This window comes from Dipodomys merriami, unplaced genomic scaffold (genome assembly GCF_024711535.1).
Source record: "Dipodomys merriami isolate MVZ:Mamm:240054 unplaced genomic scaffold, mDipMer1.0.p SCAF_17, whole genome shotgun sequence".
NCBI classification, from domain to species: Eukaryota; Metazoa; Chordata; class Mammalia; order Rodentia; family Heteromyidae; genus Dipodomys; species Dipodomys merriami.
The window spans coordinates 31,323,859-31,340,315 of NW_027203048.1; the positions used below are offsets into that span (position 1 = coordinate 31,323,859).

Sequence of the window (16,457 nt, forward strand, 5' to 3'; positions counted from 1 at the left end):
AACCCAGGGCCTCATCATGCAAGGCAAGCGCTCTACCACTAAGCCACCTTCCCAGCCCTATCAAGATTTTTCTTTGGCATCAGTAACTCAAATAATAAATCTACTTACGCTTTCAAAATTCCCTTACAGCCGGGCGCTGGTGGCTCACGCCTGTAATCCTAGCTACTCAGGAGGCTGAGATCTGAGGATCGCAGTTCAAAGCCAGCCCGGGCAGGAGAGACCGTGAGACTCCTATCTCCAATAAACCACCAGAAAACCGGAAGTGGCGCTGTAGCTCAAGTGTTAGAGTGCTCGCCTTGATCTGAAGAGCGGAGGGACAGCACCCAAGCCCAGAGTTCAAGCCCAACGACCGACAAAACAAAACAAAAAAAAATTCCCTTACATAGTGTGTATCCTACATAATGGAGGAGGTTGGGGTAATACTACCTCTGCACATACTGTATTCCTCCTTGTTGTAGATATGTGTTATAGCCATACACTATAAGGAAAAGTTCATAAACCATGATGACCAGATCTTTTTTTTTCTTTTGTGTATGTGTGCATATGTGTATGTGTATGTGCATATTCGCACCAGAACTTGAACTAAGAGCCTGGGCACTGTCCCTTGGTCCTTTTACTCAAGGCTGATGCTTTACCACTTGAGCTACACTTCCACTTCCAGCTTTTTTGTAGGTAATTGAAGATAATAAGAGTGTCCTAGATTTTCCTGCCCAGGCTGACTGCAAACTGAGATCCTAAGATGTTAGCCTCCTGAGCAGCTAGGTTTATGGTAGTTAGGCACCCATACTAGGCAACAAGATCTTTTTGGTAGACTGCTTTATAATTAGTAACTGTAGTCAGTGTATTTCCTGCTAGTGATGTCTTCTAATATAATTAATTTCAAACCAGGCACTGATGGCTCATGCCTGTAATCCTAGCTACTCAGGAGGCTGAGGATAGCAGTTCAAATCCAGTCTGGGCTGGAAGGGCATGAGACTCTTATCTCCAATTAACTAATTGAAAACTGGAAGTGGAGCTGTTGCTCAAAGAGGTAGAGTGCTAACTTGAGCAAAACAAACAAACAAACAAAAAAACTCAGAGACAGTGCCGAAGCCTTGAGTTCAAGCCCTGCTAGTGACAAAAAAAAAAAAATCTGTAATAAGGAAAAAGAGAGTCTAGCTGAGTTTGCCCAGTTTCAAAAACAAGGTTTATCTTCATACTTTGTGACCTCTAAAGCTATACCCCACTTGCCAGTGGCTTTAGGAAAGTGTTAGCGTTGAATGTGAATGTGGGAAATGAGGGCTTATAATGGGCATTTTATTCTTTGACTGTTGCACAGAGAAGACAACCAGCCCTGCAGCGGTTCTGCACGGTGCTCACTTCAGTGTTGGAGGGGAGAGTAGCCCATTGCAGGTTTTACCTCAGAGACATGATTGAATGGGACTCATATAGTATGTGAAATTCTAATTCTTTGGCATAAAGCAACATGCCCTTCATCTTCCTGCCTTCTGTGGCTTTCTTTATTATCTTCATTTACTTAAAGGAGATGAATTTTCTCTTTAGGGTGGCTAGTGTCTTCTGGCCTTTTTGAAAATTCTCAACCCCACCAGAAGTCTTGACTTATTTTCTCCTGAGTGTCTACCCATGGCATTTTTATACTGTAGATACAGTGAATATCTGTATATAAGAAGGAAGTTTTTTCCATCTACTCCCAAGATGAATTTTCAGCCCTTTGGGATCCATGTCATCTCTTTTCTAGAGGTACTTGCTAGGAGAACTGGCTGGGGGAGCTGTGTACAAGGCAGTAAGTAGACTTTGATAAGGTTCATCCAATGAGTCTCATCATTTAGTTCAGAGCCTTGAGGCCTTTAGATATTTTTCTAATCACTAACAAGGGTTTTACCTCCAGTGGAAGGCCAAACTGAGCATTGAAAGCTCGGGTTTTGAAGTCACTCACACTTGGTTTAGATCCTTCTGGCTTTCCTCATTCTCTTTTTAGCCATCATTGACAAAGTGTTAGTCTTTTCGTTAATTCAGTCTTTGATTAGAGAAATAGGGGTAACAATAGTAGCTACCTCAAAAGGTGGGAACCAAAAACACTAACCCCATATAAAATGAGCTGTTAAATCAGTGTTAGTTGTGTTAGAGTTTAGACTCTGCAGCTGTCCATTTTGGAGATTAGATTGTGTTCTTATGGCTCTGAATTCAAAGTGCTGAAGTATTACAATAAAGATAGAGCTGTATGACTTGATCTAGTTCTTTGACTCTCTAGAAGGTTTGAAATAATTGAGATGGAAACCTGCATACTAGGCAAATACAACTATCAACCCAAATAGAATTTGTGTATTAATAGGGATAAGTATTTCATAATGCTAATAACTTGATGAGGAAGATAAAATAATAATTATGTATACTCAGAAAAGTAGAAGGAAAATCTGTTAATCATACTTGGTAATTGATAAATAACATAGAAAAAAAGTGAATACATCTGTAGAATAAGTCTTCCTTTCCTCTAGATCCCCCCTCCCTTTTTTATGGTTTTGTGGTTTGAACTCAGGGACCCATGCTTGCTTGGGCAGTGTTCTTCCACTTGAGCCACACCTCCAGCTCAGCTTTTTGCTGGTTAATTGGAGATAGAGTCTCAGGGCTTTTCTCCCCTGGCTAGCTTCAAATCTTGGTTCTTCATATCTCAGCCTCCTGTGAGGCTGTGTGAGCCATTGGTACCCAGCTTAGCCACCATTTTATTAACAAGACTTCCTTAAATAAGTCTCTGAGAACCACTTCCTCTGAAAATGGTCCAATACTCTGATTTGGGGCTGTGGTGTGTACAGTGATTTCATACTTTTTTATACTAGTGGTTTCTGTGTTTCTGCAAAAATGCAAGCAAACATGATGGTGGATTGAATGAAGGACATTATATGTCGATGGTTCTGGCTTCTTGAAGTGCTTTGTGTACCATGTGGGACTTTTCATGTGTGTTATGTGTGCACAGAGAACTCTGAATGGGTTGAATGGCAGTTTGGGGTTCTTGGGGAGCACCAGCTCTTTGAGACTCAGTGACGGGAGGTAAGCAGGGGGATTCAGCACAGGGGCTTCACTCATGGTGTACAGAATGCTTTCACAGGTGCATGGGGAGCAGGGATCAACTCTCCTGCTTTTTGGCAACTGCATAGTTGAAGAGATGGAGTCAAAACCCACCCATGTCTGCCACCCAGAACCGGTGCCTTTCAAAGTTTTGATCAGAACTTATTTTTCTTTCTTTCTTTCTTTCTTTCTTTCTTTTTTTTTTTTTTTAAGAAGATAGCACACTATAGCAGTCCAGGATATTCTTGTGCAGGTCTTTTATAAGTAAGATAGGGATTTTTTTCAGTGTTTGCAGAACATTTAGGTCTGTGAATTCTGCCAAAGTAATTGTTAGCATCTGGTTTTCCTTCTGATAAAGGACTAGTAAACGTCGGCCACATTCTTCATTTTATTTAAATTTGTGTCAGCTCTTAAGAGGGAATATTAAAAAGTGTGTGCTTGTGCATATGTGTGTGCTCAATGTGTGTTATGCTAATGAAAATTCTATTTGTTGCTCTGTTGCCTAGTTTAGATAAGAAATGATAATAATTCTTACCATGGACAAAGCCTGCATTAAAAAGGAAAGCTAAATTTTCCTAATGTATGGAGAAGCATCTTATTAAGGATGTGTTCATGTTCACTAGCAGTCTGTTTTTTTAATGTGGCTCTGTTGAGAGCAGAATGTCCACTGCCTTAGGAAGCAGTTGTCAGCATAGGGTAGGAGTCAGACAGGGAAGTGTGGTCACCCAGGGAGATTCTGTACAGTGACAGGAGAGGGCGCTGGAAAGACACTTGGGGATGAACTCTTGTTCAAACAAATAAAATAACCTGTGGATTTAGCTGTGCCTGTGTGGCAGAAAATAAATGTAGCACCTTGGGCAGTAACATAATAAATAAACAGAAAATTTCTAAAACCTCACATGGGCATTTTGTAGTTACAGGAACATTTTTGCCTTTAAAAAAAAAAACAACTTTTCCACCTGAGGCTGATATTCTTACCACTTGAACTACACTTCCATTTCCAGGAATCTCTTTGCCTTGTATGTCTAGGATAATAGATAGTTTCCTTATCCATTTCTGTCTTGATCCACTGGTTTGAAGAAATAAAATTGGTGTCTGCTTATTGAGAAAGAACTGATAAAGAATTGAGAATTTCTATCTTTTGGAAAATTCCAATTCAAGCCAGGCGCCGGTGGCTCATGCCTATAAGCCTAGCTACTCAGGAGGCTGAGAGCTGAGGATTGCCGTTCAAAGCCAGCCCAAGCAGGAAAGACCGTGAGACTCTTATCTCCAATAAATCACCAAAAAACTGGAAGTGGTGCTATAACTCAAGTGGTAGAGCGCTCGCCTTGAGCTGAAGAGCTGAGGGACAGCATTCAGGCCCAGAGTTCAAGCCTCACAACCGACATAAAGAAAATTCCAATTCATGCAATTCATAAGGGGAGTGATCTGAGCAGAAACATACTCCTTATTTTTATGTGCTCACACACAGTAGAAATGAATAAGGAAGGAAGACAGACAAAGAACTTGGCTTGGATATTACCCATGTCACATCTAGGATAGTATTGATTTCTCCTCATGCTGAGGCTGTGTAATGACCTGCTTCTGTGGCCCTTGCTAGGAGAGGTGCTATCTCTCTGAAGGGAGAGTGTGCTGTCTTGTGCCAATCATACACAGTCCTCTCCATGGCAGAACTGGCAGAATTCCAGGGTGACCAAGCTTTCTGCCCTTCTGTGGTACTCGTCTTTCCACAGCCATTTCAGAAGTACAGATTACCTCACGGGCTCTGGGGAGGTGTGATTGATAGTACCTTGGGAAAATGTAACCTGTTTTAGATGACCTCCTGGGAATTCCTCTAGGTGTGATGTCAGTGGTTCTCATGGCTACTGAAGAGGGTTGAGGTCATGATGTGTGTGGCATGCTGACATCTGAGATCCCCATTCAGTGAACTCTTCCCTGGTCTCCTGACTAGTCTTCACTTGTAAGTCACTCTCTCTCCCTGCCATTGAGTGCTAGAAGCACCTTTTCATGGTAGCCCTGGTAGGGTGGAGAGAAAGAGAGCCTTGAAAAAGTGCCCTGAAAATCAGAAAAACTGAGAACCTAATTTCGATGAATGGTTTTGGATAGATGGAGGATATGGAAGAGAAAATTCTTGATGTCCAAATTCTAAGCTCATGAGTGCAACAATTGAATAAAAATAGTAATGAGGCCAGGTGCTAGAGGCACACGCCTAAGATTCTAGCTATTCAGGAGACTGAGATCTGAGGATCAGTTTGAAGCCACTGGGGCAGGAAAACCTATGAGACTCTTACCTCCAGTTAACTGCCAAAAAGCTGGCTCAAGTGGTAGAGTACTAGCCTTGAGCAGAAAAGCTCTGGGACGGCACCCAGACCCTGAGTTCAAGCCCCAGGACTAGAATACATACTACACACAAAAAGTAATATATAGCATCAGTGTTTCTTCTGTATACGAACTAGAGGTACTTTATATTCTCATTTACCACTTTAAGGAACAATCATTTTAAAAGAAGATCAATAATTATAAACCCACTTGGAAAATGTGCTTAAATTCTCTACATGTATATCGTACTATACACTCTGAATTTGTAGTTATTGTGCATCAGTTAAGATGAAACAAAGGATGAACACTTGTTCATTGAGAAACTTATGGAAAGTAATTGGTGACTAGGGAAGTCAGTAGTGAGAAGAGATTCAATCACAGGTAGGGATAGAGAAAGGATGAAGGTTGGGTGATTCCAGAGCAAGGGTGTGAAGAGGGGAGCTGGAACACAGACTGGTATTATTAGCTGCACTGGAGGCCGAAGTATGGCTTGTTATTCTTGGTCAGTAGGTGGCACCAAATAGCCAACTTATTTGGGAAGGTACATTGTGCTTGAGTTTCACCTTGAGTTGGATTAAATCTAATTTTCTGTACTTTCAGAATTTGGGACTAATCATACATACACACACACTAAGAACCCTCCAAGTTTTAATTTTGTAAAAGCCTTTGATTCTGATAGAGTTATGAAAATTAGCCATCTCCTAGGTCAAATGGCAGGTAACAACACATTCTTCCTCCTGGTCCCATTCAGTAGAATATATTTATTTAGTTTTCTGTAATTTTGTTTTTATGAAATTCCATAAGTATACTGCTAATATAGTTGTTAAAATTCTTTTGTATTGTTAAGTTGGTTGTCGGTAGTGGGAATTTTACTTCCATTAAAAGTTTTTTTCTGTTTGATGAGGGATCACTGTTTCTGGAACATTTCTGAGCATGAAATAAGTCTTCAGAATGTTTGGGTTCATTGAGTGGATAAGAGCTGTATTGAAGGGAGAAGCTACATGCGCAGCTAAACATTGCATCTCTCCCCAAGGGTAAGGTAGTAAAGTGAAGACAGCAGTGGGCAAAGAGTTGAAGCACAGGTCCTTATGTTCACAGGAAAACACTAACTCTTGGTAGGTTCCTCAGGAGTCAATGTTAGGGCGTTGCACATGAATTCATGATAATTGAAAATAATTGCAGACATCTATGCACCACCACTTATAAATAAGCAGTGCCACTTATTTGTATCTTAATCTTAGGCATTTTTTTCTTCTTCTTCTTCTTTTTTTTTGGTCGGTTGTGGGCCATGAACTCTGGGCCTGAGCGCTGTCCCTCAGCTCTTCAGCTCAAGGCTAGCACTCTACCACTTGAGCTACAGCGCCACTTCCGGTTTTCTAGTGGTTTATTGGAGATAGGAGTCTCACGGTCTCTCCTGCCCAGGCTGGCTTTGAACTGTGATCCTCAGATCTCAGCCTCCTGAGTAGCTAGGATTACAGGCATGAGCCACCGGCTCCCGGCTAGGCATTTTTTTTTCTTTCTTTTTTTGGGGGGGCGGGAAGGGGAGGTCCGGTCGTGGGACCTGAACTCTGGGCCTGGGCTCTGTCCCTCAGCTCTTCAGCTTAAGGCTAGTGCTCTACCACTTGAGCCACAGCGCCACTTCTGGCTTTTTTCTTTTTGCTTATGTGGTGCTGAGGAATGGAACCCAGGGCCTCATGCATGCAAGGCAAGTGCTCTACCACTGAGCCACCTTCCCAGCCCCTAGGCATTTTTTTTCTAATGGGTGAGTGAGGTAAACAGGAAGAATGGTTTGTTGAATGTCTTCTGTAACATTAGATGAATGAGAAGCTGAAAGATTCTTGTGGTGTAAACCAATGAAAATAAACAAGTTCATTCAGAAGACCCAAGTAGTGTTGATGCAGCTTGGACAAAACTTTTAAGCTTTCAGTTTAAACTTTTTTAAGAGTGATGAAGAACCATTTGTTGGGCATCTATCATCTCATAAATCCTTTCACATCCTGTAAATTATCTATTCATGGCTGGGGAAACTAAGGCTTAGATCCTGCGTAGCTTGGCCAACATCATATACCTGATAGGAAGCAGAGCTAAAGTTTAAAACCAGCTTTAAATTCCAAAGAACTGTTGTGGATAAGCCCTAATTGTTCTTCTTTCTTATTACCTTTAACCTATGGGGTTGTGTGGGGAATCTATGTACTTGACACACTAAATGTTTTCCCTTTTCTTCCTTCCTCATAGACTTCTAAGAAAGAGCTGATGTGGAGGAGCAGCTGAGACAGACCAAGATGACAACTACAGTAGCCACAGATTACGACAACATTGAGATCCAACAGCAGTACAGCGATGTGAACAACCGCTGGGATGTGGATGACTGGGACAATGAGAATAGCTCTGCACGGCTCTTCGAACGGTCCCGCATCAAGGCTCTGGCAGGTGAGTCTCCTTGCCCGTCACTGGGGCCCAGGATGCTCTGTGGTCATTTTAAAAGACATCTACCTTGTTTCTATTACAGCTGTTTCTGTTATGTCATCTCACCTCTATTTAAAGATGTCCCATGAGAGCAAGCTGACCATATTATAAGCAAGTTTTGTTGGAGAGCTGTCAATCTCAATGGCCAAAGTAATTCAGAAAAGAGTGGGGTTTTAAAGTACTTTAGAAAGAACTGTCCTAATATTGTAAGCTTTACCACTGAGCCACTTCTCCATTTCTGGATTTTGGGTGGGTAATTGGAGATAAGTGTCGCATGGATTTTTTTTACCTGTGATGGCTTTGAATCTCAATACTCAGATCTGTGCCTCCTGAGTAGCTAGGACTATAGGTGTGAGCCACCAGCAACTACCTTTTTTTTTGACACATAGTTCAAAATATTGAAGAATATATACACAAAACATCCAAGCTAACCTGTGTATATTTAATATGTGATATATTAAGTACTTGAGCTGTGTAAGGTTGGTCAGTGTCCTAGTCAGGGACTTTAGATGTGAAAAACTAATATGGTAAGAGCATATTTAATACTGCAATAAAGTCTGCCATTGCTTTATCAACATTGGGAGGAATATGACCTTGTATGATTCCTCATCCTTTGATGCTAGAACATACTTTGATATTGACTCTGGTTAGGGTAGAAAGTATGTTAAACTAAAATTGCCCTGGAAAGCTGGAAAATAATCCATCACTCAGAAAACTCAACAGTACCAAGTATATGTAAAACTAGTCAAAATAATGTATTCAAGCTTCTACCTTGTAATTTGAGATTTCAGAGGAAATTGTTTGTGAGTAAGAGAATTGTTTATGCTTTTTATTTTCACCCTCTTAATGTCTTTGATTATAATAAAGATTATGACTTGATCAGGTACATTTACTGTTGGTTATGAAAATACGTTACTTTTTTCTTTATAAAAGAATCTAATTATGAATCATGTACCATTTTTAAGCAAAAAGAAAATCCAAAGTGGCTTAAGTAACAAAGAAAATTTATTGAAGTAAAGGACTTGTTTCTTTCTCTCCACTTTTTGCTTTTTTTTTTTCCCTAGTATAGGTTCTATTCACAAGCAGGCTCTATTTTGTAATTCCAAGATGGCTGCCATAGATCCTAGAAATCCTACATTTTTGGGACAGTCCATGGAAAGAACAACTCTGTATTCCCATGGTTCTGAGATCTATCTCACTGGGCTTGATTAATTATGACTTGGGCTGGAGAATAAGATGCACTGGTGGGCTTCATGTAAAGAAGATGTACCCCTCTATTGGGAGAGTTTTGCCAATACTTCCCAAAACATTTGGATAGAAAATTTATAATATAAGAGGAAGGAAGAAGAAGGGAATGAATGTTAGAGATACACCAACAACATACCATAGGAAAAGTATTCAACTATCTTAAGATAATTTGTCTCTTATGTAGTAGTGATTTAAAGATATTTTTTGAGCTTGTCTAAATGGATGATTAATCACATAGTCATTGACTCCAGAACCGGTCTTTTTTATTTCCTAGTTCATTCATTACCATGAAACTTTAGCAAGTCATAGATCCTGGCTTGTACTAGTAGATTGATTGGTACTTTTATTCCTGGGCTGGCTTTGAACCATCATCCTCAGATTTTAGGCTCTGGAGTAGCTAGAGTTACAAGCAGGAAGGAGTCATCAGCATCTGCCAAACCTAGTCATTTTAAGAGGTGGAGTCTAGTAACTTGGAATAGTCTTGGAACTGGGAAGAAACAGACTAGGCCTTGAGCCTTGTAGTGACTGATTCAGTTGCAACCACAGCAAACCTGAAGAGGCTAGGCTGCAGGGACTATCTTCAGGGACTATCCCATGACCACAAAAATCTGCTCCTGAGCTACACAAGATGATAGGCCATCCACAAACATGCATTCATCATACCAAACTAGGCCTTTTCTTTCTAGCATCCCTACCTCTCTCTCTTCAGATGCAGCACATTTATGCCCAAGGGAAAGAAAACAGCTTCTTGCATGTTAGCATGGATTTTTAAGAGTCATGGTTAAGTATATCTATATACTTAATCACAATAAAGAATTTGAAAAATATATATATATATATATACTTTGTATTTAACTGATACAATTGTGCATGTTTATGAGGTACAATGTAATCTTTCAGTACTTGCATAGAATGTTACAATCAGGATTAATGAGGACTTAATAGCTGCACCTTATTTTCTTATCCACTGTTGAGGCTGTTTCCTAAAGCACATAGTAAATACCCCCACCATCTTTTCTGAAATCCAAATCTGAAATAACATTTCTTCCCCAGGAGGTTCATGAAAACTGGTGAGGAGGAAGTCTGTTTAGACCATTACATGTGGACCTTGACTTTCGTACTTTTGTGACTATAGGAATCAATGCAAGACTCTTCTGGGTTTTTTTTTTAATTTTCTTACCTTCCCTCCTATATCTTGTAGACCCAGTTTCTTCCTTGTTTTTGAACCCAGCTTGGATCCCATCCTTGGATTCCATCTTAAATTATGTTTTTTCCTTTTAATGTTGGCTGAAATCTTGTGGTAGCTGAGGCGAATGATCAGACTTGAGAGGACCAGAAAATACGCTGCCATGCTGCCACGGTTTCCTGGATTAAGCCTCTTAACTACACACCCAGCTCTTCTCCCCAGCCAGTTTCCATCTTGGTCCTTGCTATTCCAGAACTGGCTTCTCTTTCCTCAGTTTCCTTAGGCTCACTTTCCCTTAATCCTCCCTCCCTATTGCTTCCTTTCTCTTTTATCACACAATTATTTTTTCCTTTCAGAAAACCCAATTCAGTTATTTAAGAGCATCCAGCTGGGCTCTGGTGGCTCATGCCTGTAATCCTAGCTACTCAGGAGGCTGAGATCTGAGAATTGTGGTTCAGAGCCAGCCCTGGCAGGAACGTCCATGAGACTCTTATCTCCAATTAACCACTAGAAAACCAGAAGTGGTGCTATGGTTCAAATGGTAGAGCGCTTGCCTTGAGCTGGAGAGCTGAGGGATAGTGCCCAGACCCAGAGTTCAAGCCCCATGACCAAAAAAAAAAAAGAGCACCCAGAACTGTACAGCATTTGCCATTGTCTAATTCCAGAACATTTTTATGGCTCCTGAATGAAATCCCATATACATTGAGCCTTAGCTTCCCATTTTCCTTTCCTTACAGCCCCAGGTAATCATTAATCCACCTTTTGACTGAGATTTGTCTATTCTGAACTTTTCTCAGGAGCAAGGAGATAGGGGGAAAAAATGTGTATCTTTGTCAACATTAACCTACAATTTTATATAAATGGAATCATACAATGTGGCCTTTTGTGACTAGTTTCTTTCACTTAGAAAATTATTTTCAAGGCTCTTCCATGTTGTGGCATGTATGATTTCTCCCTCTGCCTGCTTATATAAGGAATGGAGGATTAGTGAAGAAGAGCAGCCAAGACTATAAAAACTACCAGTGAAAGCATCTGTCACATCCATCCCAGGGGACCACGCAGAGGAAGGTAGGCACAGAAGGAAGATTATTACAAGGTTTATTAGAGGAGCCATATTTGCCCAGAGAACGAATGGCAGCCTCCACTATCTAGGTAGAAGCAGGGTCTGAGAGGTAGAGGTGAGGTAGATGGGAGTTCAGGTGGGTCTGGGCAGAGATAGGGAAGGGCCAGATGTATGTAGGGAACTCCAGGGTAGGGAGGGGCTCAGGTCTGGGTGGAGCTGAGGACCAAAGGTGGGCATAATGCTTACAACCAGCACCAGAAATTGTGGCTTTGATTTGATGACTGCTTAGGAACAGATGGCAGATCTATGTAATACTATAGACCTAAGAGTACTGTGGTCATTAGAAAGCCTACTGGTGAATGCTGGGTGTCTCAGGTGGTCATGTTTGTTGCTTTCATTTAACTTCTGTAGTTTAGTTCTTTTGCCACTTTTCTACCTCAGTGCTGTCTATCCAAAGTGCATACGGCTAGAGATCAGGGGGATGTCAGACTTATCTTGCGAGGAATTATAGCATGATAGAGGAATGGAAAGAGACTGGGTGTGACTAAGGAGCGCCAAGTGTGAGCAGTGCCTGGACTAATGTCTCTGTCTCTAGACGTGGTTGTGCAAATGGCAGGAGCCATGGCTGCCATCGCTCCTGGGCTTCACTGCCTGTCCCTTCACTTTCACTGTCTTTCTCTTTCCAGTGGAAAGATGGTCAGTATTTGGGACTGAGGCAATAATTTACTAGGCTTTGGTCAAGTGGCTGCACCCGGGCCAGTGAATTGTGACGTAGAGTGTGGAGGGATGTCAGAACAAAGCAGCTCCCATCTAACCACATAGAGCTGTTTCCTCCAAAAGTAGCTGGGTGCTAGGAACATGACAGTAAATAATAGGTGTTCATAACAGTCGATCAGAAAATTGATGTTCTTGACTGATAGACATTTTACAAAATGGAAAACTGAATATTCGCATTCACACTTGACAAATTTCTATCTACCCATCCATCTGAGATGCTGGGTTTTGAACTCAGGATCTTGTGCTTGCTAGGCAAACTTTCTACCATTTAAGCCATGCCCTAGCCTTAAATACTTCCTTTTTAAAGTAAGGAACCAAGCCAGGTATGGTTACATACACCTGTAGTTCTGGAAGCTGAGGCAGATGGATTTTTGAGTTGGAGACCAGCCTAGGTTATTTAGCGAACACTACACCAGCCTGAACTGCATAGTGAAACTGTGTCTGTCACAAAAAGAAAAAAGAAAGGAGGAACAGATGCCTGAATGAAGAAAGATGAAAGGAAAAGAATGGAACCAGTACTGGACAACTTCCTTTCCAGTCATGGAAAAAATAACTTAAAAAGAGAAACAGAATTTCAGTTGGTTAGAATATGTCTCCTAAGTTTTAGTTTGCACCTAAGTTAATATTTTACTAATGTATGTGGTAATTTTGTGGGTTTCTTCTTTGAGGCCTCAGAGACCAACCTGTTTTTAAGAGTAGAACCAGTGCTCAATACTAGCATGCTATTCCAGGTTTTTCAGACTAGAGTGTTACAAGTACTACATTAGCCTATTTCTTACATGTATCAATTTTGGGGGAGAAAAGACAATTTACATGAAACAAGCAGTGAATACAGTAGCATTATATGAAAAGTGTTATCTCAATGCTTTCTGAACCTTAGCCTGTTCATCCTTTGCCTAGTAACCACATACATTTCCACAGTCCCTGTCTCCCCTGTAATCTTATTACTTTATGCTCAAGGGAATTTGCTGAGCTTTGAATTTTAGCCTGTGAATTTTCAGAACTCTAAAATAGTGACATAATTGAGTTCTAAGTATATATTACTGGGTGAGGCTGATAAGAATTTTGCCATACAGGTTTAAATTTCTTCATCCTCCTTCAGTATCTTGAACATGTATGTCAAGTTGCTTCATTAGTTACAAGATTGTCCCTGCAGGCATATTAAGAAACAGCTGGACTGAAGTCAGGGAGACGTGGGGCTCCCCTCTCAGCATGCCTTAAGGAAACCCATGCATTCTTCTTCACTTTCTAATCTGAGCCCTAGTTCCATTAGCAAACTATTTGGTCTGTGCTGCGTACACTGACCTTTTCTCTTTGGAAAACTTCTTTGGCCCTCATTATTCTCTGTCTTATTCCCTGTGCATTATTATTTTCATGTGTGTACTCAGGGCGGGTAAATCCATATTCTCTCCGTCTGCCAGTTAGTCACTTCCTGGAATCCAGTGACAATAGCTGTTTCTTTCAGCATTACCTGAGTAAGTCTTGAGTAGTTAGGAAAAACTCACATATGCTTAGAATGAGTTCTTACCATTTAGAGAATGTTTGTGATATCTATCTGACCATTTTATGTGTTTAAGAATTTTACATTAAAATGCACTATGAAATAGTGTATTGTATATCATACATTACAGTGTGCTCATTGAAAAGAAAGCAAAAACCCAAGCACTTCAGCAACAGACAATGGATTCTTTCTTTCCTAAACCCATCTTACTCTCGGCAGATAATTTCTTTTAAATGTTGAGCGCATTTCTTTTGGGATATCTAGTCATGTACACAATTGAAGACAAGTATAGAATATACATATTCCCCTTCATATATCTATATTGAAATCCTAGCCCCCAAAATGCTGGAGTTAATAAGAGGTGAAGCTTTGAGAGGAGACCTCAGAGTAAGATTAGAGCCCTTATCCAAGGAACACAGAGATGGCCTTTGTCCCAGGTGTGAGAAAATACACTAAGAGGCCTTCACCAAGAAACCAGGAGGAGGGCTTTCACCATGAGGCCAATCATGCTAGACTCTGACTTATAGTCCCTAGAGCTGTGAAAAACAAGTATGTATTGGTTAAACCTCTTCCCTTTTCTTTCTTGTTTGTGTTTTGTTTGGCCAGTACTCAGGGCCTAGTGCTCTCACTCACCTTTTTTGCTTAAAGTTGGTGCTCTACCACTTGAACCACAGCTCCACTTCCATTTTTTTTGGTGATTAATTGGAAATAAGAGTCTCTCATGTCGGGCACTGGTGGCTCACGCCTGTAATCCTAGCTACTCAGGAGGCTGACATCTGAGGATCGTGGTTCAAAGCCAGCCCGGGCAGGGGAGACTGTGAGACTCCTATCTCCAATAAACCACCAGAAAACCGGAAGTGGTGCTGTAGCTCAAGTTGTAGAGCGCTCGCCTTGAGCTGAAGAGCTGAGGGACAACGCCTAGGCCCAGAGTTCAAGCCCCACGACCAACAAAAAAAAAGTCTCTCATATTTGTCTACCTAGGCTGGCTCCAACCAATGACCCTTCTATATAGCTAGGATTACAGGTGTATGAACCACCAGTACCTGGTCTACCTTTTTTTTTTTTAAGGTAAAAACAGAAGCAGGTCTAGTTGATAAGAATCTTAACAGTTTAACCCTCCTCCCACCAAAAGTGTTTGCCTCAGATTTTTCATTCTTTCAGTGTCTGGCCTACCCATGACAGAGTCAACTTAGCAGAACTGCACTTTGAAGTTGGGGGCACTGTAATGATGTGTATGCAGTAGACTAGTTATCCTTCACACAAAGCTGTCTTTATGGCGTATGCCTCCTTTGGTACTGCAAGTCTTACCCTTATCTGTTTTAGTCATATGATCTAAGGCTACAGAGTCCTTTGTCTTTTCCTTCTTTAGGTCACAATGGTATTTTTGTACCTTTTCCATCTTTACCTTTTTAGCTTCCATATTTCCTGAGAAAAGGTGCTTTATGGAGGATGTGTAGAGTATTTGATAAGTCCAGTGGCCAAGGCGATGCAGGGAGTGGGGTGTTAGAGTGGTATTTACAGTAAGAGTGCCTCCATTTTGCTATACTAGCCAAGGCCATTCATCTGCCTTCTAGATAAGCAGAGTAGAGTGCTTATTTTAACTCATAAGTTAGCCTTTTTTTTCCTGTGACTGCCAACCAGAACATCTTAATATCCATGACACTAACAATGTCATTTGTCCAGTAATACCCGATAGCCAATATTTACCCTTTTGTTTGATATGTTTGATAATCTCATGGGTTGGTTTATGTATGATTTTGAAGTAACTTTACATACTCAACTCTTTTACCCTTTATATGTCTCTTGTTAGCAGTAAGTTTACATACCCAACTCTTTTATCCTTTATATGTCTCTTGTTAGCAGTAACTTTATATACCCAACTCTTTTACCCTTTATATGTCGCTTGTTAGCACATACAATTTTATGCCCAGAGCTGGTTACTCTGCCAAGGATTATTGTGTGCTTCCAGCTTCTGCTGAGGCCTTAAACACACCATCCATGGAATTGCACTCATTGTCTCTAAGCATTTGAAGGAAAGCCAGTGTTAGTGGGGATGCTTGTAAATAATGTAGAGGTATTCAAGACTGCCTGAGAAATACAGGATGCAGAGGAGGAAGGGCTTGAGGAGGATGCATCTGATACTGATGTGACACCTAAAACCCCAACACAGAATGAACAGGTGTGCTTGTGCAGCTTTCTTTGTGCATTTAATCAGCTGTAATCTTCAGGAATGCCCACATGTGGGTTGGCTTTTGAACTCTGGCACATTTAGGGGGCCATCTTAATTGGCACATTGAGCACAACTCTTGTCTGAGCTGAACTTTACTATGGAAGCTGATTCTCTATATTTTTAAAAAACTGAATGAAGGAATTCAGAGTAGTTGTGATGATTTAATCTATAACCAACTTGTGATTTTGAAAGAAATAGAAAAAAGTGAGAACCACATTTTTTAATGAGATTCTTTATTATGTGACCACATTTTTTATTAGAAGTGATCTTACATGAGTAATTTCACACATACATAATTATATTTATTTGGATATATTTGTGTATACTCCTACATATTTAAATTTCATAATGTAATGTTTAGTTAATTTGATGAAATGCACTGATGTTTTCTTTGTGTGTGTGTGTGTTGCATGAGTCATGGGGCTTGAACTCTACTACTTTGAGTCACAGTGCTACTTTTGGTTTTCTGATGTTAATTGAGATAAGTCTCATGGACTTTCCTGTCTGGGTTGGCTTCGAACTGTGATCCTCTGATCTCAGCCTCCTGAGTAGTTAGGATTACAGGTGTGAGTACTAGTGCCTAGCCTCTATTCAACTTTTTTAA

The 16,457-nt window shown here is 40.7% G+C and overlaps 1 protein-coding gene across 2 annotated transcripts in view; it reads left to right on the plus strand.

The window, feature by feature from the left end:
- Window positions 1-16,457, plus strand: part of Sptbn1 (spectrin beta, non-erythrocytic 1) — a 188,551-nt gene that overhangs the window by 42,526 nt on the left and 129,568 nt on the right. For both annotated transcript variants that reach the window (XM_070025629.1, XM_070025627.1), the window contains exon 2: window positions 7,618-7,812. In XM_070025629.1, coding sequence (XP_069881730.1) covers window positions 7,665-7,812 — 148 coding nt within the window. In that variant the 5' untranslated portion in view covers window positions 7,618-7,664. The remainder of the gene's footprint in view (window positions 1-7,617; window positions 7,813-16,457) is intronic.